General features: G+C 44.2%; 1 protein-coding gene across 10 annotated transcripts in view; it reads left to right on the forward strand.

The window, feature by feature from the left end:
* Positions 1-19,410, forward strand: part of LIN54 (lin-54 DREAM MuvB core complex component) — a 67,720-nt gene extending 48,310 nt beyond the window's left edge. For all 10 annotated transcript variants that reach the window (XM_047799186.1, XM_047799192.1, XM_047799189.1 and 7 more), the window contains 9 exons: positions 911-1,127; positions 5,790-5,863; positions 6,624-6,821; positions 7,973-8,064; positions 8,819-8,890; positions 9,953-10,055; positions 10,182-10,319; positions 13,704-13,906; positions 16,668-19,410. In XM_047799186.1, coding sequence (XP_047655142.1) covers positions 911-1,127; positions 5,790-5,863; positions 6,624-6,821; positions 7,973-8,064; positions 8,819-8,890; positions 9,953-10,055; positions 10,182-10,319; positions 13,704-13,906; positions 16,668-16,869 — 1,299 coding nt within the window. In that variant the 3' untranslated portion in view covers positions 16,870-19,410. The remainder of the gene's footprint in view (positions 1-910; positions 1,128-5,789; positions 5,864-6,623; positions 6,822-7,972; positions 8,065-8,818; positions 8,891-9,952; positions 10,056-10,181; positions 10,320-13,703; positions 13,907-16,667) is intronic.
* Positions 19,411-24,355: the final 4,945 nt, after the last annotated feature.

Genomic DNA, 24,355 nt, shown 5'->3' on the forward strand with positions numbered 1-24,355 from the left:
ACTTGCCTTTTAGTCTGAGGGTTTTTGGAAGAAGAGGTGGGGGTGTAAATCTTTTTTTTTCTTTTCTCTTTTTGATTCTTAGGGGATGTAATTCTTTGTAAAAAAAAAAAAGCACCATAGTACTAGGTGGAGAACCTCATCTCGACCTTTGCTTTGTGTGGCAGGCTGTTGTACATTTGATCACACATCTTCTGTTCTGCCTTTGATGTTTCATTTAGCTTTTCGGGAAGTTGCGTTGTTTTTTGTCGGACTGAAGGAAAGGATTAAAATAATTAAATGATTATGTTGACTCAGATATGAATCATCCAAATTAGCTGGTTTCCCTAGACAACCAATGTTGTGGTAATTCTGGACTAAATTTGGCCTTCCATCCATAGGGTAGTGGGGACATTTGTATCTATGGAGTATTATAAGCTTTTCAGAATTTGCTGGACTTAACTGAGGTATAAGATGGGCTTTTCTTCTGTGTTTTTTTCTCCTTTAGGACATGTGGAAATGAAATTGGTAGTAGTTAATTTGGTGGGTAGCAATGAAACCGAATATCTGTATCCTTTTTTTCTCTATGTTGATATGAAATTAATTCTGAAAGTTTTAAAATAACCTTTTTCTTATAAATTTTCCGTGACATTAACCAAACTGTGTAAGTTCATATAATTTAAGTAATAGTTTCTTCATAGCAGCTCATCTGACTGGACTCCCAAGGAAGGTACCTGCTGGGATGGAAGGCGGAATTGATGAATTTCGGTTTCAGTCCTGCATCACTGCGTTTTTCTGGAACAGGTTGTTCTTTTCAGCAGCTTCGGTGACATGCGGGGACGTGCTTTGTTACTTGAGCAACTGTCGTGGTGAGAGGAGGAGGAGGAAGCGTGTGCGGTCCCGGAGTAACGCAGTCCTCTTGTGTGTTTACTAGGCGGTGAAATCAGCTGTGCAGGCCATCGCTGTTGGAGGCGTGAGCACATCTCAGTTTAAGACAATTATTCCTTTGGCGACTGCTCCCAACGTCCAGCAGATTCAAGTGCCTGGAAGCAAGTTTCACTATGTCCGACTTGTTACTGCCACAACAGCCAGTAGTTCAGCCCAGCCAGTTAGTCAGAATCCTAGTACAAACACTCAGCCTCTTCAGCAAGGTTAGTAACCATTTTTTTAAAAAACAGTTAATATCTTGGAGTTCCTGCTTTGGCACAGGGGGTTAAGGATCTGACTGTAGCAGCTCCGGTCGCTGCAGTGGCGTGGGTTCAATCCCCAGCCCGGGTACGGTGGGTTATGGATCTGGCATTGCCACAGCTGTGGCGCAGGTTGCAGCTGTGGCTTGGATTCGATCCCTGGCCTGGGAACTTCCATATGCCATGGGTGTGGCTCAGAAGGGGAAAAAAATAAAAACGGGTAATTAATAATTTGAACATTATCAAAGAAATGTGTCCTTTTCTTGCTGAAATCCTGATTAAGTATGGCCTTGCAGCTGACAGTTTGAGCAGCAGCTGGTGTAGGAAGTAGTGAGATAGTCTTACAGCTGTGTACTGACACACAGGATGCGCTAGAACACCAGATAAGCATACTTATTCATCAGGTTGTGGGCAGCCATGTTATTGCTGGTTTAAAAAACCGGACCTTAGGCCAGTAGGATAGATTTAAATTGAACCAGATTATTTATCTCATTTTCTCAATTACCAAGCCGTCTAAACTACACAGGGTTTGGGTCAGTTGAAATGAGTAGTAGGCCAGATATAAATGATAAGTATGAACTCTGTGTCACTTTCATTTTTTTTTTTGTCTTTTGTTGTTGTTGTTGCTATTTCTTGGGCCGCTCCCACGGCATATGGAGGTTCCCAGGCTAGGGGTCGAATCGGAGCTGTAGCCACCGGCCTACGCCAGAGCCACAGCAACGCGGGATCCGAGCCGCGTCTGCAACCTACACCACAGCTCACGGCAACTCCAGATCGTTAACCCACTGAGCAAGGGCAGGGATCGAACCCGAGACTTCATGGTTCCTAGTCGGATTCGTTAACCACTGCGCCACAACGGGAACTCCCCACTTTCATTTTTTTTTAACTTATTTTGAATTCATAAATTTTTTTTTGTCTTTTTGTCTTAATTAGGGCCAATATGGAGGTTCCTAGGCTAGGGGTCCAGTCAGAGCTGTAGCCGCCAGCCTATGCCACAGCCATAGCAATGTGAGATCTGAGCCGTGTCTGCGACCTACACCACAGCTCAAGGCGACGCCAGATCCTGAACCCACTGAGCAAGGCCAGGGATCGAACCCTAAGCCTCATGGTTCCTAGTTGGATTCATTTCCACTGTACTGTGCCACAGTGGGAACTCCTGAATTTATAATTGTTAATAAAAGCAATTCTTTTTTTTTTTTTTGCTCATTTGTACTATTCCTGGCAGGTATTCATGTTTGCAGGTCTTCTGCTTTCTGTGTGAGTTTAACCCTTCCAGCCACCTGACATACATACACAGGCTCCCACACACAACCTCTCCCCTTATTTATCTACTTGTTAGAAAATTGATAGTGCGAAAGGATAAGGACAGTTTATATGTGGGGCCTAATTGTTTTCCTTGGAAGACCACTGCATATTCCATCAATGTCAGAATGACAGGGCAGGTGAATGACTTATTGTTTGCTGGATGTAAATAGACTAATCAAAGACCTTTTGTTTGCTCCGTCATTTTATGAAGGGATCAGAGTGTTGGCCCTATCTGTTGCTGATAGCTAGTTCATCCAAGGAAAGTGGAAAGAAAAACCTATTTTTTAAATTACCAGTGGGAGAAAATGGAGGATACATGAGGGAAACTATTTTAGTGTGTAGTCTATTAAAATTAGACATATCAAGTAGTTATATTTCCTAATCTCTCTTTAAATTGACTTTGGAAAAAAAACTTTTATTATAGAGTTCTTTATGAGAAGAAAAATGGAACTTGCCTATTGCTAAAGGAGTCAGGTTTATATTCTTTCATTACTTGGAGTACTAAGTGCTATAAGTTCTGTTTACTTAGACATCATAAAGATAGAAAGTAGTCATTGGATGTCGTTGGTTGTATTTTGTGTTTGCATATACACAATATGCGAGTGTCCATTTCCAGTATAATATTAACCCTAATTTACTCCTTATCAAGAATAAGCTTTCGGATGAGCAGGAAAGGAAGCCGGAGATCCAGGAAGAGGGGGGATGCCTGGACATTTCATAGTTCCAGTGTGTTTAACTGGTGCCTCTCTCCCCAGTCTCACGTCTGCCCTTCTGCTTCCCTCCGCCCCTCTGTCCTCTTGGCCACCAGTGATCCTTCCCTGCTTTCCGCTTCCCTGCCGCTCCCTTCTTTGCCCTCCCCTCTGTCCCTCTCTGCTCTCCCTTGGTTTCTCTGGCTCCTACCCACCTGCGCAGATGAACATACCACTTGGGCTATTTCTTTATACTCACCCATAGTTTTCTCTTTTTGTCTTTCTCTCCTATCCCATGAAAGCTCTGGGGATATGTAAAATATTATTTCCTAGGAATAACCAGTTAGGTTTATAGTTTTCGTTAGAGATAAGCGAAAGAGTTGCTCTAGTTCATCAAAAGTATTATTTGTCTTTCTAAGGGCTTAATTCCCAGTGAGGGATTTACTTAAATACCAAAGGGAATTGGGCTCATCTTGAACCCTTTCCCATCACCAGGGGCCTGCGTCCTCTTAGGTCGGAGCACTCTCTCTGGGCTATTCTCCCAGGGCTCTCAACTTTTTGTCTTTAGCCATCAACCCTCCTTTCCCCACTGAGAGTAAAAACCTCTGTTAACAGCCTTTCTCTCCAAGGAAGTCTGTTCTTTTTCTTTGATTGTTCAGAGCAGTTTGTTTGTTCCAGTGTTTGGAGCAGTTTAGTTCCCACCCATTATCTCAGTCTTTCTCTTTGAGAGCCGGCTCTAGGCCTTTTGCATAAATCAGATCGGGGGGCTGTCCTTTGTGTCTTCTTAAATCCTTCCTTGGGCGTGCGGGACTGGCAGGCAGAAGGCAGTATTAGAAGTCCTACTTCTTTTGATCCAGACATACAGGTCTAGTGCCAGCTTCTGTCCTGAATTGCATCATAGCATTTCTCCTTGTCAGGCTTCATCTTCCTTTCAAATCAGCTCATCCTTGGATTTTCAGTTCTAATAGCCGTCACTTTGCCATTCACTTGAAAGCACCACGACCACTGACTCTCTTCCCTTGTGCCTACAGTTCCTGCCCTCCAGTCACCCAGTTGGTGATTCCTGTCCCTTTTCCCTCCACTGTGTCTCTGGCAGCCGTTCTCTCCTTTTCATCTCCGGGACTGTCGCCCTCGATGGGACCGCGTGTTTGGTGCTCTGCTAAACTTCCTGCTCCTCCCTTCTGCTTCATGCACGACTGCCACACCGTTTCTTCTTGTGCTAGTCCAGTAATGGTACTTCACAGTCCTCAGAGACGTCTCATTGCCCACTGAGTTAAAAATACAGATTAACTATACAGACGTCTACCCTGACGTTCAAGGTCAAAACGGCCACACACTGCCTTTTCCCTTTGCTCGCCTACTGCAGCCCTAGGTCTGTTCCCAGCATTGTGTGACATGCCTTGCTACTTCCCAGTATCAAGCCTCCACTCCTTATGCTCTGCCTCCGCGTGGACTGCCCTCCTCCAGGCTGGGTGCCCGCTGTGCAGCCTGGCCGGTGGTCAGGACTCAGCTCAGACCCTCTCCTCCAGGCAGCTTCCGTATTCCCATCCCTGCCAGCTGGATGTGTGTTCTGTCTCCTTTGGCGTTCCATGGCACTTTCTCTGGGTCTTTTAGCAGTATGCATTTTATTGAGGTACCTGTCTAATCTGCTCTACGTAACGTCATCGTGTTGAGCAGGTGTCTTGTACTTTAGTTTCCCTGGAACACTGTCCACAGTGCCATTTATACAGCAGTAATGGTTGTCATAGCAACAGCAGTCACAATAATGGCAGCTAACATTTACTGAGCACTTACTATTTGCTGAGCACTGTTGTAATAAATTTTCATGGATTAACATATTTAACCCCGTTACCCTGTAAGGGAGATACCGTGCCCATATTGCAGACAGGGGTGTGGGCAGAGAGAGTTTAAGTAGTTAGAAAGCGGCAGAGTTGGGATGTGAAGCCCCAGGGTCTTAGGACTCTCGAGAGGCCATCCTCAGCTTCCTGCTCTGCTGCCTGTTCCTGGTGCTCTGTAAACAGTGAAATCATACACGAATGGGACTTCCTCTAGCATGAATGTAAACACAGAATGAGAAATAGTATTGAACAGGAGTTCCCCTGGCGGCTCGGTGGGTTCTGATCTCGACCAGTGTCCCGGGCCTTGCTCAGTGGGTTAGGGATCCAGCGCTGCTATGCTGTGGTGTAGGCCGGCAGCTGCCGCTCTCATTTGACCCCTGGTCTCGGAACCTTCATGTGCCACGGGTGTGGCCCTAAAAAAAAGCAAAAAAGCAAAATAGTGTTGAACCGCATAGTTACCCACGCTCCCAAATGGCGGTTTTATGTATGCATCATTTCACCTGCCTGGATTTAGTAGTGGGTGTATCAAGCATCTGAATACAGACGCACGTCTCCTCAGTAGAATGTTGTAAACCACAGACGTTCCTCCATAAAGAGAGTGAACTTAAATGTAAGTTCCCTGGAGGATGGGTTGAAGAACTTTGAAGGTAGGTCTTGATGAAGGATTCCTCCGAGCAGGAGACCGGTGGGATTCTTTAAGCTGGTTCACGCGGCTGTTGTGAGGGAACGAAGTATCTTACTGTTGTGTCACCGTTTCCGGTCAATAAGCTGTCCCTTTCCTCCCCTCTCCGAAGCAAAGCCCGTGGGGGTGAGCGCCACCCCGGTGCGGATGTCCGTCCCCCTTGTCTCGGCGCAGGCGGTCAAGCAGGTGAGTGTCCCGCGCCTTCCCCGTCTCTCCCAGGCGACTCTCGGCTTTGAAGATGGGAAGTTAGGATTTGACACCATTGTTATTTTAAAGACTGTTAAATAACACGTTCTTTCACGGGCTGTACTGCCCAAGAAGATGTAGAGAATCAGACGCGCCCGTGCTGCTCGCTCGGAGACGCGGGTCCTGGAGGTTGCCGCTGCCGCAGGCGTTGCGCCTGCGCGGGGGGCCGGCGCTCCCGCCGAGGGGGGAGCGGGGAGCTGCGGGGCTCGTGCCTCCGAGGAGACGAGGGCGGCCGTTCGGCCTCCGAGGAAGAGTGTGCAGTGCGAATTCCCTGGCTTGTCTCTAATTTTCAGCTCTCGCTTCACCCGGTCTTTTCACACGCCTTTTCTTCCGGCTAAAAGTAATGAACCCTGCGTGTGTTTTTCAACATCTCCGCGTAAATAAATAAGTATCCAGAGACGCCCCCCCCCCCCAGATAAGAGATGTGTGTTTTTATTTTTATGGACGTGTAGTTCATGTGCAGTATTACGAACGTCGCGGGCGTACCGCAGAGTGATGCACAGTTTTAAAGGTCGTAGTCCATGTGCAGTTACTAGAAGATACTGGCCATGTTCCCTGTGGTTGTGCAGTCTACCCTTGCAGCTTCTTTTACACCCACTAGTTTGTACCTCTTCACGCCCTAAGTTTAAGAGATTTATCCTGAATGGAGAAGCTGTAAATTTTACTTTTATAATCATTGATATGCTTCCTTTCTTTTTAGGTTGTTCCCAAACCAATCAATCCAACTTCCCAAATAGTTACCACCAGCCAGCCACAGCAGCGGCTCATCATGCCTGCTACCCCACTGCCACAAATCCAGCCAAACCTCACTAACCTGCCACCAGGTACTGTGCTGGCACCGGCTCCGGGAACAGGGAATGTGGGCTATGCAGTGCTTCCAGCTCAGTACGTGACTCAGGTATGGGCAAAAAATGAAGTCCTTGCATTTCAAAAAGATTAACTGGGGCTGAGACGTCCAGCACCATCTCATTCTGAAACTGCTCACAGACGTCTAGCTCAGTGTTGGAATGGCTCTTTCTAAACCCTTGAAGTGTTCATGAAAACTCGTGAGTTTATTTGTATATATCTCTAGCATTTAGAAATATACAGCACAAGTCACGCGTGCAAGTCAAGCAATGCGGAGCTGAGAGGAGTGTGGTACCAGGGCAAGGCCAGGTAGATAGAAGAGAAAGGAGCTTGAGTTAAGATCAGCAAAGTCCCCATGAATGTGGAAAGGACTGTGCCTGCCCTGAAACTCTTCCTCCCTGTGACCGTGATGCCGCTGCCTCGCTCTCGTAAAACAGACCGTGAGATGCGTTTCCAGGCGATGATTTCATACCTTTAGTGATCTGTCCCGATGTGGTCGTTTTTAGATACGGCTGGTCATTGCACATATTGCCAGTTGGCTGGCTTAGGTTAGGAGAACTGCTTTCTCAGAAGCAGACAGAAGGTTTCTTTTTCATTTAAGAAGCAAATTAGCACCATGTTCTCAACTGCTGAGTTGATCCACTCAGATTCTATCGAAGCCTTTCTGTGTACTTCAGTGAAACGTACCTTGGAGTATGTTATGTGGATACTGATCCGAAGAATTAATACTCAGTATTTTTATCTTTAGAATCTCTTTTCTTATGTTTAGACATCAATGTAAAATAGAAAAATATTGCATATGTAACTTCTCATGCTCTATAACTTGTGATGAACGATCAGTATAGTACCTGTTTAATTTACAAGTAGAGACCCTGCATTTTTCTAGCCAGTTCAAGTTATTACAGTACTTTCAGGACATTCCTCTAGAATTTCCTAATTCTGATCTCCTTACTCCTCTGTGAAAGAATTCCTTATATTTGTACCATGCACTACTTTAAAATGTTCACATTGCTTTCACCTCTGGTATTAGTGTTGGGTCTTTAGAAGAACTGCATGAGATAGCACGTGTATTTGTATGAAATTCTCCATTCTGTTTTTCCAGTTTTAGTAGGTGAATTTGTGCTTCTTACTGACCCTTGTATCTAGGAGTGGAGTACTGTCCATTTTTATAAATATGAACTAAATTACTTGCTTTATATGTAGCTGCAGCAGTCTTCGTACGTGTCTATAGCAAGCAGCTCTAACTTTACTGGGACACCTGCTATCCAGAGCCAGGCAAGGCTTCCGTTCAATGGGTGAGTCATTTGCGTAGATACAAGTTAAGTTGTTGGATGAGGTTCAATGCAGCATCAAATATATATTTCAGAATACATGTATTTGATTTTTTCCCCTTAAAACCATGTGCGCATGCCTCTGTAGTACTTTTTATTTTGAAATTACTTTAAACAGAAAAGTTACAGGAATAGTCAAAGAACTCCCAAGTTATCTTTTACTCAGATTCACAAATTCTGCCCCAGTTGTGTGGTTATTTTTTCTCTCTGCCTCTTTTCTCTATCTCAGCCTGAATGTGTTATAAAAATGATATTAACTCGTATTAAGATTGTCGTCAGGTCCTTGCTTGTCAATCTGCTCATTGCTACCCTTACAGTCCTGGTTGAGAAGCAGTGCTTGGTTAAGTACACGGAGCCAGTCTGCCCTCTTTTCTCCTCAATTCCAACCTCACAGGCCCTTTTCTCCTTACTTCCTTGTACCAGCGAATCTCAGAAGCGTTTAGGAGATTTCAGCTTTAGTTTCTCAGAAGGAGGAGTGTTCTTGAGAAGCTATTGATAACTTTTCTTTTTTAAAATCCATATCTCTGCCTTTTTTTTTCATGTTACAGCTTGCTTTTGAACTTAATGTAAATGAAACAAATAGCAAACTTTTCTTAGAGATAGATGTATTTGTCAAAGCTTTATTTCAGGGAGGAATTTACAGACTGGATACTTTTCTAATTTTAAGGAATACCTTTAACTGATTAAAATGTGTTTCTTTTTGTGTGTGTGTGTGTAGCATAATCCCATCAGAGTCTGCCAGTCGGCCCAGAAAGCCCTGTAATTGTACAAAGTCGCTGTGTTTGAAATTGTAAGTCTTTTTGCTCCTGTTTCCTCATTTGATAGAACTGAAAAAGCTTTTAAAAATAAATGAAGTTAACTAAATGTTCTCAGCAGACCAGTTTCCTAAGTCTAAAGTAAATGAACATACCATTAAATGTTTGAGCATATGACAAAGTAAAACTACTCTTTCAGTGAAATTCAGGAAAAAGGAAATAATTCTAGAGTCTTTCCGCCAGAGGAGGAGGCGGGTTAGGGTTATAGCAGCACGAGACAGCTGTGGTCTCTGGCCTTCCGAATGAATTTGATCTTATTTCTTTTCTTTTTTTTTTTTTTTGTCTTTTTGGTATTTCTTGGGCCGCTGCCGTGGCAGATGGAGGTTCCCAGGCTAGGGGTCGAATCAGAGCTGTAGCCGCCAGCCTACGCCAGAGCCACAGCAATGCGGGATCCGAGCTGCGTCTGCAACCCACACCACAGCTCACGGCAACGCCGGACCGTTAACCCACTGAGCAAGGGCAGGGACCGAACCCGCAACCTCATGGTTCCTAGTCGGATTTGTTAACCACTGCGCCACGACGGGAACTCCTGATCTTATTTCTGACCTTCATATTGGTCTCCTAAATGAGGTGATATTCTGTGTAGTTTTTAAAATTGTTGATTAATTTGCTTGCTAGTGCAGCCGTAAGAGATTCCACAGGAAACAGTTAGTTGAGAGCAGTGGTCTTAGGCGGATTTAGAATCCAGAGACTTGACCGTCATTCAGGAGAGCAGGTTCTATGAACAGGGTAAAGCCCATATTTTCTCTTTTTCATGATTTTAAATAACTTACTTTTGGAACATATACAATCACATAGCTCTTGGGTTGACAGCTGTTACTACTGGAAGTCAGTTTCTAAATCAAAATTCTAGGAGTTGGAAACTTTAATTTCGAGCCTTGTCATATGGTTGGCAGTCAGGATATGTTGTTAACTCTTTAAGTAGCGGCTCTGGGTACATTTCTGAAATACTTTACTGCATATATAACGCTATTCAATAAGATAATTTCTCATTTTGTTTCTTTTTTTTATGACTTACACTGATTTTTATATTCCAGGTATTGTGACTGTTTTGCAAATGGTGAATTTTGCAACAACTGCAATTGTACTAATTGTTATAATAACTTGGAACATGAAAATGAAAGGCAAAAAGCAATAAAGGTGATTATTTTTTATTTCACTTGTTTCTTGTTGAACTCACTGTTTTCTGGAGAAAATTCCCTCTGCAGAGTGTCCGTTTCATCTGCTGTGATTTTGACGTCACTTGATGTTTGCTCTGTCTCATAGGCATGTCTTGACAGAAATCCAGAAGCTTTTAAGCCTAAGATAGGGAAAGGGAAGGAGGGAGAGTCGGACCGACGGCACAGCAAAGGGTGCAACTGCAAACGATCCGGGTGTCTGAAAAACTACTGCGAGTGCTATGAGGTGAGATGTGTTTTCTTTTGAAAGTAGCTTTAGGACGGGCAAGCGAACAAAATGTCCTTGAGAATGGGCAGTTCCTTTGCTGTGGCAGTTTGAAAATAGGTCACTTCAGCCCACAGGCCCTAATTTGAGGAGGACCTACCTTCTGGCCTCCCAGGCAGGGCTTCGGATGACCAGTACCTCTGTCATTACAGCTGGGAGTCTCATTAGCGGATGGGCTGGCGCATAACTTCTTGGCCATTTTACCTGCAAGCTCGCAAATCACAGCACCAGTTTATTGATTTTCATAAAAATAACATTAAAGTGGATTGGAAGCTCTATAGCAGTGGTATAGAGCTGAGGGTATTACTGCCTAGTCTCTCCGCCACCGGCTTTTGGGAACCATGTAGGGATAACCGAACAGCCCGCATTCCAAGGTGCGGTCCTGAAAGCATAGGCTTCCGTCGCGCCAGGTGCCACGAGTGCCCTGTTGAAGAACACTACTTTGCAGAAAAGGAAATTATGTTAAGAAGTTTGCTTTGGGAGCATAAAATAGGTCAGGAGGAATATGTAATTGCTGGATGGGGTTTATTGGTTCCTTGTGAAATGATTGCATCCATTTTTTACAGTTTCACTACCCTGTTGAACTGGCTGTTTTTATTTATGGGTCAGGCCTCTTTTCTGGAAAATGTATACGGAAACTCGGCTTTGACAGATGCTTTGTAAATTATCGGCTTTTTGTTTCCGACAGAGTTCTACATACAGTTTATTATTTTTATTTTCAAAGCTGAAATAAAACAAGCTAGCCCAAGATTAATTCCAGGCTACTGTAATTGGTTTTTTGGTGTGCCCGAAACTCTTTACTGACAAGGCATTTGGGTTGAGTCATTCCTACAGTTGGCTCTTCTCAGGTATTCTGTTTTTTCATTCTTTCGAATTGAATTTCCTATGCAGAGGGGAACCTTACTTTTTGTTTTGGCGGAAGGCCTGGCCTTTCACGTGGTAATGTGATGCCAGCAGGCACGGCACTCCTCCTTGGCCAGCTTCGCTCAGCTTCAGCAGCGGTCCCTGCCGTTCGGTGTCCCCGGCCCCACACAAGTGTGTCCAGTGAAGATTTTATGTGCTGATTTCTCTCTGTCGTGAAGTTATAATTTATGTATTTCAGAGGCCAAATGTTCCTCTCAAGAAATATAGTAAATAACGTTTTGTTAGTCCTGAAGTCAATACAAGTGAAAATTGCATCTAAGGAAGGTTATTCTCTCTCTCCTTTGGCTGATGGAAGTTCCCAGGGTGGGGGTCGAATTGGAGCTCCAGCTGCCGGCCTGCACCACAGCCACAGCAACGCGGGATCCGAGCCGCGTCTGTGACCCACCCCACAGCTCACGGCAACACCAGATCCTTAACCCACTGAGCGAGGCCAGGGGTCAAACCTGCAACCTCATGGTTCCCAGTCGGATTCGTTTCCGCTGCACCACGGCGCGAACTCCAATGCCTTAGGTTTCTAATTTTTCCTTCCCAAGTTCCTATTAGACATTATTACTACTTATAATTCTTGAAACGTAACCCAAATTACCATTATTGGTATATCTTTACTGCCCCCCCCCCAAAGTGAGGGATTTTTATCTCTTTGCCATTAGATACTTATTCAGTCAGTCTTGCTTCAGTTGGATTCCCAGGCTGGCCCATAGTAACCCCTTTAATTCAAAAGGTATATCCTTTTTTTTTTTTTTTTCCCTTTCTTGGTAAATGGAAGTTATTAGTGTTTTGTGAAGAAGGAGCAGGGTGAGTGTGTCCATGACGTGATCTGTTTACCTTGCTAGATGCCGAGGAGAGAAAGGACAACAGGTTTATTAATTTATTTAAACTGACGTGGGTTCACTGAAGAAGATGCAGTGGACAAAAGATACTAAAATTTACTAGGCATCCGGGAAATGTAAATTAAAGAACAAGGAGATCTCACTTTACCTCGTCTCCTGTTCAGATTGGTAAATATTAAAAAGAGCTGTCCTATCTGTTGTTGGAGGAATGTGAGAGGGGCTTCCTGTATACACTGCTAAGAAGATTAAGGTGTTATGTAGCCTTTGGAAAAACAATCTGGCTGCATCTATTAAAATGAAAATACAGGCATCCTTTGGAGAGTGAGCCCCGTTCTGGAAATCGAGCTCATGCAAATAAAAGCATGATGTATTCAGGAGATCATTTTATGCATTATTGTGGAACTCAAGAACTGGCAACATGATAAAGAGCCCTCCTCCATGGGGGAGTGAATGCCCACGTAAACGCCATAGCAAGGATTAATACCCAGTTAGGAGGAGAGTGAATTCAGCCTCTGCCGGATGGCATTTGGAGGGAGGGCTTCCATGGAGCGCAGTGTGAGAAGAGGCAGATGCAGAGAAGTGGGTATAAGAGGATATATGGCAAATACAGAGAGACGACTCTGCCCAGGAGTTAATATGCATATGTGCATAAGGTCTTTGCTCTTCAGAACATGCATGTAGTTGACGTGTTTTTACATGAAGGGACACACTAGTTTAATATGTATGGACTAGTGAAGGGTTTGGGGAATCTGGAGAGGTGATTTTAAGGAGGGAGGGATAAGAAAAACAGTATCTGTGACATCCCTTTAATGGGATGCTGTGTGTGTGTTTGCATACGTAGGAGGTCACCAACCCGTTAGTAGTGATTTGATTGAGGTGGCTGGATTCTGGATGACTTAGTTTTTTTTTTTTTTGTCTTTTTAGCTATTTCTTTGGCGCTGCTCCCGCGGCATATGGAGGTTCCCAGGCTAGGGGTCCAATCGGAGCTGTAGCCACCGGCCCAGGCCAGAGCCACAGCAACGCGGGATCCAAGCCGCGTCTGCAACCTACACCACAGCTCACGGCAACGCCGGACCGTTAACCCACTGAGCAAGGGCAGGGACCGAACCTGCAACCTCATGGTTCCCAGTCGGATTCGTCAACCACTGCGCCATGACGGGAACTCCTGGATGACTTAGTTTTTGGCGTTGTCATGTATCACTATTTTTTGGGGGTGGGATGCTGTGTGCCTGCAGCATATGGAGGTTCCCAGGCCGGGGACTGAACCCGAACCGCAGCAGTGCCAACACCGGATCCTTATCCTGCTAAGCCACAAGAGAACTCCTTCATGCATATTTTTTATACAGAACATACGTTGTGTGTGTCAGGAGGAGGAGCTTTAACGGGGGCAAAGTGACATGGAAGGCCTCAACAGCGTGTAGCCACTCTCCGAATGGCACCTGACCGCACTCGCGCAGTTGGCCCGGTTAGTGTTTGTCAGCAAGAGACGTTTCCATTTTATCTGCTGTCAGTTGACCAGCTAACTCCATGATCTATTGACTTGATATCTTTTGGTTTTGACTTGGAAGCTTTTCTTTTGTAAATCTTTTAGGCAAAAATTATGTGTTCCTCCATATGCAAATGCATTGGCTGTAAGAATTTTGAAGAAAGCCCCGAAAGAAAGACACTGATGCACTTGGCAGATGCAGCCGAAGTAAGGGTACAGCAGCAGACAGCAGCGAAGACCAAGTTATCGTCTCAGATTTCGGACTTGCTTACCAGGCCGACGCCGGCTTTGAACAGCGGAGGAGGAAAGTAAGTCAGTGTTTTAATGTATTTCACAGCAAGATATAAATAGTCCTTTTTGGTGACATCGTGGGGGGGGGGGCACAATTGGGTTCCTACTTTTGGTTGTTGCAGACTTGACTTTTTTTGGGGTCTTTTTGCCTTTTCTAGGGCCGAACCCTCGGCATATGGAGGTTCCCAGGCTAGGGGTGGAATCAGAGCAGCAGCTGTCGGCCTCCGCCACAGCAACGCCGGATAATTAACCCACTGAGCAAGGGCAGAGATCGAACCTGCAACCTCATGGTTCCTAGTCAGATTCGTTAACCACTGTGCCACGACGGGAACTCCTGCATTTTCTATCTTTAATTACTTGTAAAGGAATTTGAAAGTTACAGAAGACCACTGTCAGATTCAGCACACAGCTCTCCAGGTGAAATGCACAGTCATGCTGTAGCCCCTGGGCTTGCCCGACTTAATTAGGTGTCTCCGTACTGAGGTGAGGTAGCAGGTGCTTTGACAAACCCTAGAGAAAACCAGTTTTCCACCTCCTACTGGTTGTGTCATTGTTCCTATTTTTGCACACTGCTTCCTTCTCTTGCCTTTCCCGTGCCCTCCCGGCCCCTGCCCACCCCACTGGGGCACCTGTCACCCACCGGCATCGCCGTTCCTTGTGTCCCTAGACTGCAGCACTCGGAGGGTGAGGCGGAGGTGTGGGCTGGCGGACGTGAATCCCGCGCTGGCCTGTGCCCTGTGGTATCTGTGACTCTGACCGTCTCTCTGGCCTCACCGCCTGTCGTCTTATCCTCCATGTCACAGTGAGAACGTGGCTGTGAGGAGCCAAGCAGAGTGTGGCAGGCCCAGGGCCACCCGTTTGCTGACTTGCATTTGTATTAGAGAGTTTGTTGGAGGTTAATTTGAAGAATTACTAAGTGGAATGAGCCTTGCAAATGCTGTTGTATTTAAAATGCCCAAGCTGAAATCAGATCCTATTTATCAAAGTAAGGCTTTTGTACCAAACATTTCAAATATTAGTTCCAAAGAACTCTTACAACTCCGAGTTCCCATTGTAGCTCAGTGGTTAACAAATTCAACCAGGAACCATGAGGTTGTGGGGTCGATCCATGGCCTCGCTCAGTGGGTTAAGGATCCAGCATTGCCGTGAGCTGTGGTGTAGGTCAAAGACGCGGCTCCGATCTGGCATTGCTGTGGCTGTGGTGTAGGCTGGTGGCTATAGCTCCTATTTGACCGCTAGCCTGGGCACCTCCATATGCCGCAGGAGTGGCCCTAGAAAAGACAAAAAGACAAAAATAAGTAAATAAATAAAAAAGAACTCTTACAACTGGCATATCCTCTGCACAAGTCTCTTGACTGAGTGAAGTGGAGATGGCCTGACACTGCAGTGAGGGGTGAGAAGGGTCCCTGCTGGTCGTCTGCTCGCAGTGAGCCTCGGATTAGCACGGCTCATCTCCACGTGGAGATGAAAGTGCTGCCCGAAGATGTTTCACCTGTGGAACACGGCTATGATGTTACCAAGTGTGAAAGGACACAAAGTCATACACTGTAGTCACAAGTGTTTTTTAGAAACTATAAAAAGCTCTATCAGCATGTTAACAAGCTTTTGTCTTTGAGCAGCAAAAATTTTGAATTCTTTCCTTCTGTTTTCCTCTAGTTTTCGAAATACTATATAATGAATGAGCACTGTGATATTGTAGTGTCACTAGCTGTTTCTAATTCAAAGTGCTTTTTGTACCTGAGAGATTTCTATCCAGGTGCGCAGCAGCCCGAGTCCTGCCCCGCCCTGTGTCGGAGTGGGCCGCGACTGCACACTCATCGAGCTCGCTCCGCGGTTCCCTGCTGCCGGCGGCGGCTCACAGGTGGTTGCGTTGGCGGTTGGACTGGTCACCTGTTCGGCCCCTGTAGGCTTTGCGACTTGGCAGCACAGAGCGAGGCCTCAGGATGGGCTTGCTCTGCTTTAATTCGCAGTGGTTCAGGTCTTTGTGGACGACTTGCCAAGTATTGAACAGCACCTGGTGTCCCCATTTTGTCTTGTCCTCATGGGATAATGCCAGATTTTGGTGTGTGTCTTGTTTTTTCCAAACACCGTATGGGGACTGGGGGAAGTGCTCTCTTTTCTGTGCTGCCCAGGAGATGGTGCTTTCAGTTCCCAGTGTTCCTCACTCATGCAGCACATACTCATGGAATGTGTCTGTGTGTCAGAGACACAACCGTACATGAAACAAAACTGTGCTCAGTGAGCTTTTGATATAGTCATGAGGTGGGAGGACTTTCGCCACAGAAAAGATGTCCCGTTAACGTGGAGAGTTAGAGTTACATCTTGCAGTTAACCAGATAACCTCGTCTAGGTAATAAGATATGTATTTTGTGTAAAATGTTATATTTTAAAAATATGTTCAGGAGTTCCCTTCCTGGCTCAGTGGAAACGAATCTGACTGGCATCCATGAGGACGCAGGTTCGATCCCTGGCCTCGCTCAGTGGGCCAAGGATCTGGTGTTGCTGTGGCTGTGGGGTAGGCCAGTGGCTACAGCTCCGATTCAACGCCTGGCCCTAAAAAGACTAAAAAATACGTGTGTGTGTGTTCAGTAATAAGACCAAGTCTGACTTCTGAAAGGCTCTCTGGGGTGTGCTGTGTTCATCACACAAACGCGATGCTCGCTGTGCTTGCCGAGCAGGAACCTGTGGACCGAGTTCCAGGTGGAAGACGGCCGCCCCTTTGGCTGCTCTTCACAGCGTCCTCACCGCTGTCTCCCTCTCTCCCCCAAATCCCTGCAGATTGCCGTTTACATTTGTAACCAAGGAGGTGGCGGAAGCCACGTGTAACTGCCTTCTCGCCCAGGCAGAGCAGGCGGACAAGAAGGGAGAATCGAAGGCAGCAGCCGAACGGATGATACTCGAGGAGTTCGGACGATGTCTCATGAGCGTCATCAACTCTGCAGGAAAAGCAAAGCGGGACCCTTGTGCCATGAATTGCTAACTCCTGCACAAAGGACTGACTGATGGAGGGACTGTGCAGAGCACTGGAGGTGCAGGGACACGGGGTTTTCTGGAAGCTAGTCCAACAATTATTGTATTGGCAATTCAGTCCTCGTGAGACCTGAAATTATAATATTGAAAGAGAAGAAATTTTTTTAAATGAGGAAATTAGTACATTTTAAGTCTAAGTTAAATCTGCTTATTTCCCTTCTAAATTGAGTTTCTCTTTATTGTATTATATAGATTTTTAATTGGCTTGGAATTCTTAAGAACTAGGTGTTCTGTCCTTCTGCTTCTATTGACAAATAACATTTATAAATTACTATAATTTATAATGTATGGTGTTGTATGCCTTTGTTCCAGGAGAAAAGGCCAAAGAAGCCTTGGTATTTACCCAGTCATTCTTTGGTGCTAGATCTACAATATAAGCAGATAGACTATCTCCACTAACAAACTCTCATGGCCTTTTGTGTTTAGAAAAGCACTGTCTTTTTAGGAAAAATCAACTTTTTAGGGTGGATTCTGGAATAATATCCTGTTGTCACTTTAGGAATGGTCCGATGGGGAAGTAATCCATGGGCACACTTTTAAAATAAAAAAGTTATGTTTGTTTGTTTTTTTTTTTTAAAAAAAAACATACAGTGTTAAGGGACAGTAAGTAATTCTCAAAGGCAGACAGTTTGTTTCTATATAAGGAGTGACGAAGAAATGCTTGGGGTATTTCCATTTTCTTTCAAGGAGGCGGTATGTATTCAGAATAATAAATTGTCAGTGGTTACGGGGTACTATTAAAATGAGCCTTGCATATGAATAGAAGTAAACCTATTATGTAGTGATAACAGAACCTTACCTAGTTATCGGGTAAAGATTTGGCTTGGATGGAGAAATCAATACTGAAGGTCTAAGAGATGAATTTAGAGGATTTTTCATCTATAAAAACAGCTCTCCTTATAGACTTTTGAACTAAGAGGTTTCAAACCAACGTTATGACTCTTACTGGATTTACTGAAATGGGCCTCCTAATTAACAAAGCTCTCAGAATTGTAGTGGGATTTCTTTTTTACGGGAAGCTTAATATGGCGTTATTTTTAGCCAGTGATTTGGTAAGCTAATGGTATGAGTTTCTCTTATAATTACTAAGATAACCGAAATCATTTTCAGCAGTTCAGAATTCAGAAGCTTTATGAATTTAAGAGCCTGTTATAATAGGACTCTGGATTTTATGATGGGAAAAAACCATGTTGGAATTCAGGCATTTTGTTAGGTACCTTGATCCCCAGTAATTATTAGTATATGATTATTACATTTCCTACAAGGAATCTATAGTTGTATGTATTAAGTGTGTATATATGTTCATACGAACATGCAAGATAGAGGCAACAGAAACGAAGCAATCCAAAAGGACCTTCCTTTGCAGCCTGGATTTATAAAATGACAGTGCAGTAACTTTAAATGTAGATATAGTGCAGACATTCTCAGCACCTCGATCTAGTGCGCTTAATTAAACTTTGTATAAATGTAAATTAGTGTAAGAGGACAAAATAATATCTAATCAAGTTATTTTTCAAAAGATTACAATACCTTTCTGGTCTAAACCTAAACTTTGTTCATTTTGTACATACTCTGTGTTTAATTCTAATTGCACCTTTGTGATGTGTATTTATATACAGTGTGCATAAAATGTTTGTGAAATTTGGATTACAATTGTAGATTATGTATGACAGCCTTGCTTGAAAATGTTTTGCTTGTAAAAATTTGAAGGTGCAATCAAATGCTACTAGTTTTTCTGATTTTCAAGAAGCTATCTATCTAAAGTATTAAGCCTTTCCTTCCTGTGTAGTACTTACTAAACTTTTTGTATGTAGGCATTTGCATCAAATTGCTGAACAAGATTAATATCTGCATTAATTCAACAATTTTAAAAGACTATTTGGGGGGAGGGTTGGGTATATAATTTTTTTAGCTCTATTTACATCCCAAAGTAGAAAGATTAAATTTATATTTACTAGAGCTATTCAAAGAATACACTTTTCTATATTGTAAAACAGGACAGCAAAGGAAATCATACAGAAAATAAACATTTATACTATTCTGTAAAAAAAAGTTTTGCATTTTTTCTTTAATAACATCACTTTTAGCCATTAAGATGCAAGAAACCTTTTAAAATGTCTGATATTAAGTACATTTGACATTGAAAGCGTACAACTGAAAAATAAACCTGTCCTTTTGCCCACTTCTCATTAACATCAATTGCTTCGAGATGAGAAGGTCTCTTGTTTCCACTGTCTCTTTCAAGGGCAGAAAGTCAGTCCACTCTTTCTTTTCTCTCCATTTCTGATGTTCTCATGGGGAGCACCTTTCTGAATTTCCTTTCCTCTCACGGACTGAAAGCAGCGGTCTGATCTCTGGTCTACGCGGGAACGGAAACCGCATGTCACACGTAATGAGCCAAGCAGAGCAGCGACTCTGGGGGAGGGACTCCTGCTCTCGCTTCCATTTTCTCCTCTTACGTAAAATGTGAATAAAGACGCCTTTAGAAGTTTCCTATTTGTATTATTTTAGAACACAAATAGCTAGAAAATGAACGCTTGTTACGTAACCACAGCTCACACCAGCTCTACGTGCGATCATACCGCATCCCTTAAGGGTTTTACATCGGAATTCTGGAGAGGGAAGCCAATCAGCTCAAAAGCCCTTACTATGCTATTTTTTTATTATTATGTAAATAACTTTTTTTCCCTTGATGGGTTCATGTAATGCACATTTTATCCTCATCTATAGACCAAATTTGAGTGTTTTGTAAACAATCCAAGTGATTTTTTTTTTATCTTTTGTCTTTTTAGAGCCGTACCTGCGGCATATGGAGGTTCCCAGGCTAGGGGTCTAATCGGAGCTGTAGCTGCCGGCCTACACCACAGCCACAGCAACACCAGATCCGAGCCGCGTCTGCGACCTACACCACAGCTCACAGCAATGCCGGATCCTTAACCCACTGAGTGAGGCCAGGATTGAACCCACAACCTCATGGTTCCTAGTCAGATTCATTTCCGCTGTGCCACCACGGAAACTCCCCAAGTGATTTTATAAACTGTAAGTTATAAGGTCTTTAAAATTTTGTCTTAGAAGTGTTTTATGAAAGTGTTTAAGGAATTTTGAGTTTACTCAAAAGCAGTAAGAAAGTATATTCAGGGAGCTGTTATTATAAGGTACAGACTGTAATTTATATTAGTAAGTGAAACCTGGCAATATATTAAAAGCATATATCATGACCAGGTTGGGTGTATTCCGGAAGTAAAAGTCTGACCCAGCATTCAAGAAAAAAAAAAAAAAATCAGTGTAGTTCATTGCGTCAACGTACAAAAGAAGAAAAACTACATGATCATCTCAAAAGCTGCAGCAGAGAACCTTTTGAATATACCAACAATACTAGATTATATGCTATGGAGAGCATATCTCAAAATTCTTTTTTTCAAAAAAGTGCAGAAAAATCATCTTACAAAGCACAACACCCATTTACGACTAAAACAAAACCAAAAGACACTGGGAGTTCCTGTTGCGGCTCAGTGGAAACGAATCTGACTAGTCTCCATGGGGATGCAGGTTTGAGCCCTGGCCTCGCTCAGCGGGTAGGGATCCGGCGTGAGCTGTGGTGTAGGTCGCAGACCCTGCTCTGATCCGGTTAAAGGCTGGCAGCTTTAACTCTAATTCGGCCCCTAGGCTGGGAACTCCCATTTGCTGCAGGTGCAGCCCTAAAAAGAAAAAAACAAAAGCCCCCAAAACCCACTTGAGCAAATTGGGAAGAGAAGGAAGGGATCCTCAGCAAAAGAGGCTCCAGCTGACATCACGGGAGGGGCGAGGACGGAAGGCTTTCCCCGAAGACTGGGAACAAGACACTCCTTCGGCGTCATGTTTGAGGTCACTGTACACAAAGATCTCGTTTTTTAAGGCCATAGACTGGGAGTGAATAAATATAACCATTTATTTGTGGATGATGTGATATGATTGCCGATACCGAAAACTCAAAGCAGCAATCAGAAGGGACGAGGGCTGATGAGTGAGTGTCGCAGCATTAGCATACGGAGAACTGTATTTCCACGTAGCAGCGATGAACACTGAGAAACAACCTCTCAAATCACAGTTTATAGCAGCACCCCGGAACAGGAAATGTAACAAAAACGTATACAGGATCTCTGTGAAATGTAAAAAATACTGATTGAAAAGAATCAAAGAGGCTCTTGAATTTTAATATAATCATGCACATGGACTGGAAGGTTCTGTATTATTAAGATGGCCTTGCTCCCCAAATTACAGATCCAAGATAACTCCAGTCAGAAATCCCAGCAGGAATTTTTGTAAGAACAAGCTAATGATAAAATTTGTAATGGAAAGGCACAACTAGGATAGACAAAATTTTTTTTTTTTTTTTAAGAACAAAGTTGGAAGGACTCCCACCCTACTTCAAAACTTATATAAGGCTAATCAAGATAGTGTGGTGATGGCGCAAGACCTCAGAACAAAGTGAACAGAACGGAGAGCACAGAAATAAGTTCATATTTATGTGGTCAATTTTTAACAAGGGCTCAAAGGTAAAATTCATGGGAAAAGAACAGTCCTCTTAACACGACGCTGGGATAGCCATGTTTAAAAATACGAACTTACACCACACCAAAAGTAACTGAAAATGGATCATAACCTAAATGAAAAATCAAGGACCTTGGTTTAGACAAAGATTTGCTTAGATACGAACCTAAGAGGTATGACCCCTAAAAAAGAAACTAAATGGAGATCTGCCAAAACTGGCTGTTCTTCGAAGCACGCTGAAAAAGCAAAAGTCACATTATGACTTTAAACGTCGTGAACCAGTATGTTGGACACCTGAAACTTAGGCACTGTTGTAAATCAACTGTGCCTCAAAACAAAAGCCATAGGAGGAAATATTTGTAAGACATCTGATAATACACTTTGATCCAGAATATATAACTAACCTTCAATAGGAAGACAGCTAGCCTGCTAAAACGTGGACCAAAAAGACCTGCACAGACACGTCACCCACGACTGTGTGAGCCGCGCATAAGCCTGTGAAACGGTGTCCGGCATCCTCAGTCATTTCCACGGTTCGACGTGGACGTGGGGCCGCGATGAGGCCGCACCGCACAGCCATTAGGACGGCTGCGAAATAAAAGCCTGCCGCGCCCAAGCACCGGGCAGGAGGGAGGGAGAGGAACCGTCTCCTCACACGTGCCTGCTGGAGCCCAGCGCGGTTCCCCTCAGTCTGCAAGACACCAGTTGAGGCGGTTCGTTGCAAATTAGAACTCACGTTCCCGTGACCCGCTGTATGGGTGCAGCGTACTTTTGCGTTTGTCCACTCATCAGCGGCCGGAGCACGCCCAGGCTTTCCTTCGAGCTGTCCCAATACTCCCCCGACGGCCGCACGCTTCTCTCGAGGCCGTGCCCGGCGGGGGGATCGCGGGGCCGACGGCACCTCAACGCTTAACCTTCGGAAGGAGCGCCCGGCTGTCTTCCAAAGCGCGTGCGTGCCCACGGTACGAGGGGTCCAGTTTCTCCACATTCTTGCCAACCTGGCTTTTCTGTGACAGCCCAGCCGGTGGGTGGGAAGGGACACCTCACGGTGGTTTTCATTTGCGTTTCCCGGGCGGCTGTCGATGCTGAGCACACACTCCTGCACACTCCCTCGGCCAGGCGCACGTCTCCTTTCAAGAAGGCCTACTCACGTCTTTTCACCGCGTTAAAAAGCTGGGGTATTTGCCCTTTAGTATTGAATCACAGGAGTGCTTTGTATATTAGATACAAGTCCTTTATCAGACATGTGATATGCCAAAAAAATTTCCTACGGGTTGTCTTTCACTTTCTTGATGGTATCCCTTGAAGTGTAAGTTTTTTAATGTTGAGGAAACACCACTTCTTTTGTGTTGCTTGTGCTTTTGGTGTCATGGTTGAGGAACTATCGCCTAATCCAAGTGATAGATTAAAAACTAGATATGAACCTAGTTTCAAGTAGTGGTCAAGCACAAAACTTGGATTTATAGATGCAACATATTAAAGGTAGTGATTTATACACAGGCTTCTTTGAAATCCGATTTATCCTGGTGCATCAACTCACTTCACTGCAAACAAACCCCACCGTCTTTAGACTTGGCAGCACCAGCTCGTGTATAAAGTGCAGGGCAGTACACCTCTGGTCGCATCGCACAACTGAAGCTTTTGTCTGAGGTAGAACTAGAAGAAATACAGGAAAACACACTATGTAGGGGGAATTTCAGTTAATGAAACTCAACTTTCACCTAGTCATTCATCTTTTGCCACTTTCAAGTCTTCATATTAACTAGACTTTGTGAACAGTCACTCAGCGACAATAAGGGTGGATTTTTTTTTTTTTGTCTTTTTGTCTTTTTGCCATTTCTTGGGCCGCTCCCTTGACATATGGAGGTTCCCAGGCTAGGGGTCTAATCGGAGCTGTAGCCACCGGCCTACGCCAGAGCAACGCAGGATCCGAGCCGCGTCTGCGACCTACACCACAGCTCACGGCAACGCCAGATCGTTAACCCACTGAGCAAGGGCAGGGACCGAACCCGCAACCTCATGGTTCCTAGTCGGATTCGTTAACCACTGCGCCACGACGGGAACTCCAAGGGTGGATATTTTACTTACAGAGGTGAATAGCGTGCTTGTTTCTTTTTTCCATGAAAATCCCCCCATTTGTGAAAGTACACATACCTACATGTTTCTCTGTTGAACTTTTCAGACCTGAGAGTGGAGAAAACTGTCCTTAGCATGTTCCCAGCTTCAGAATATTTAAGCTTCTCCTAAACTTCTGAAAAAACTCATTGTGTAATTAAGACAAATTTCGTCATACTCATTGTCTCAATTGACCTTTTTCCAACGAATCACATGCTGTGAAATGCCCTTATTCAACACTGAATATATATATGTTTCATGACTTTAACCTCCCTGCAAACACAAGTAGACTTCAGGAGTGGCTGAAATCAGGCTTCTTTTCATTCTCTGATGAGCACTGGGTTCCTCCAGTAGGAGTCAAATCAGTATCCCCTCTGTCGTGTTCTTCCAAAGTAGTATTTTGAAGTCCAGGGACATTGGATTGTGGACATTACATCGCCTATGTCCTCCCAAGAGAACACTCTCCAGTTTGGTCGCAACACAAAGCCGTCTCGTGGCTCATGTGTTTACCTTCTGCCTTGATAGATAATTATTTCCATTTCTGGGTCCCCCGGCCAAAGGATTTTTGTGGGGTTTGACATGTAACTTAGCCTAAGTTTTGAACCGTATCTTAATTTTCATGGGTAAGTAGAGATTACAGTCAAGGTTTGATGAGGTATCCCGTTAATATTCCCAAGAGCTGTAAACCAAAGCTCTTTTCGGGGTGACAGTCTTCAGAAAAGGAATCAGTGATTGGGGGCCTCCTCGTTGTCATTATTCTCTCTCGTTTTTACAGAACGTCCAGTCAGATT

The sequence above is a fragment of the Phacochoerus africanus genome, chromosome 10 (genome assembly GCF_016906955.1).
Source record: "Phacochoerus africanus isolate WHEZ1 chromosome 10, ROS_Pafr_v1, whole genome shotgun sequence".
In the NCBI taxonomy this organism is placed as follows: Eukaryota; Metazoa; Chordata; class Mammalia; order Artiodactyla; family Suidae; genus Phacochoerus; species Phacochoerus africanus.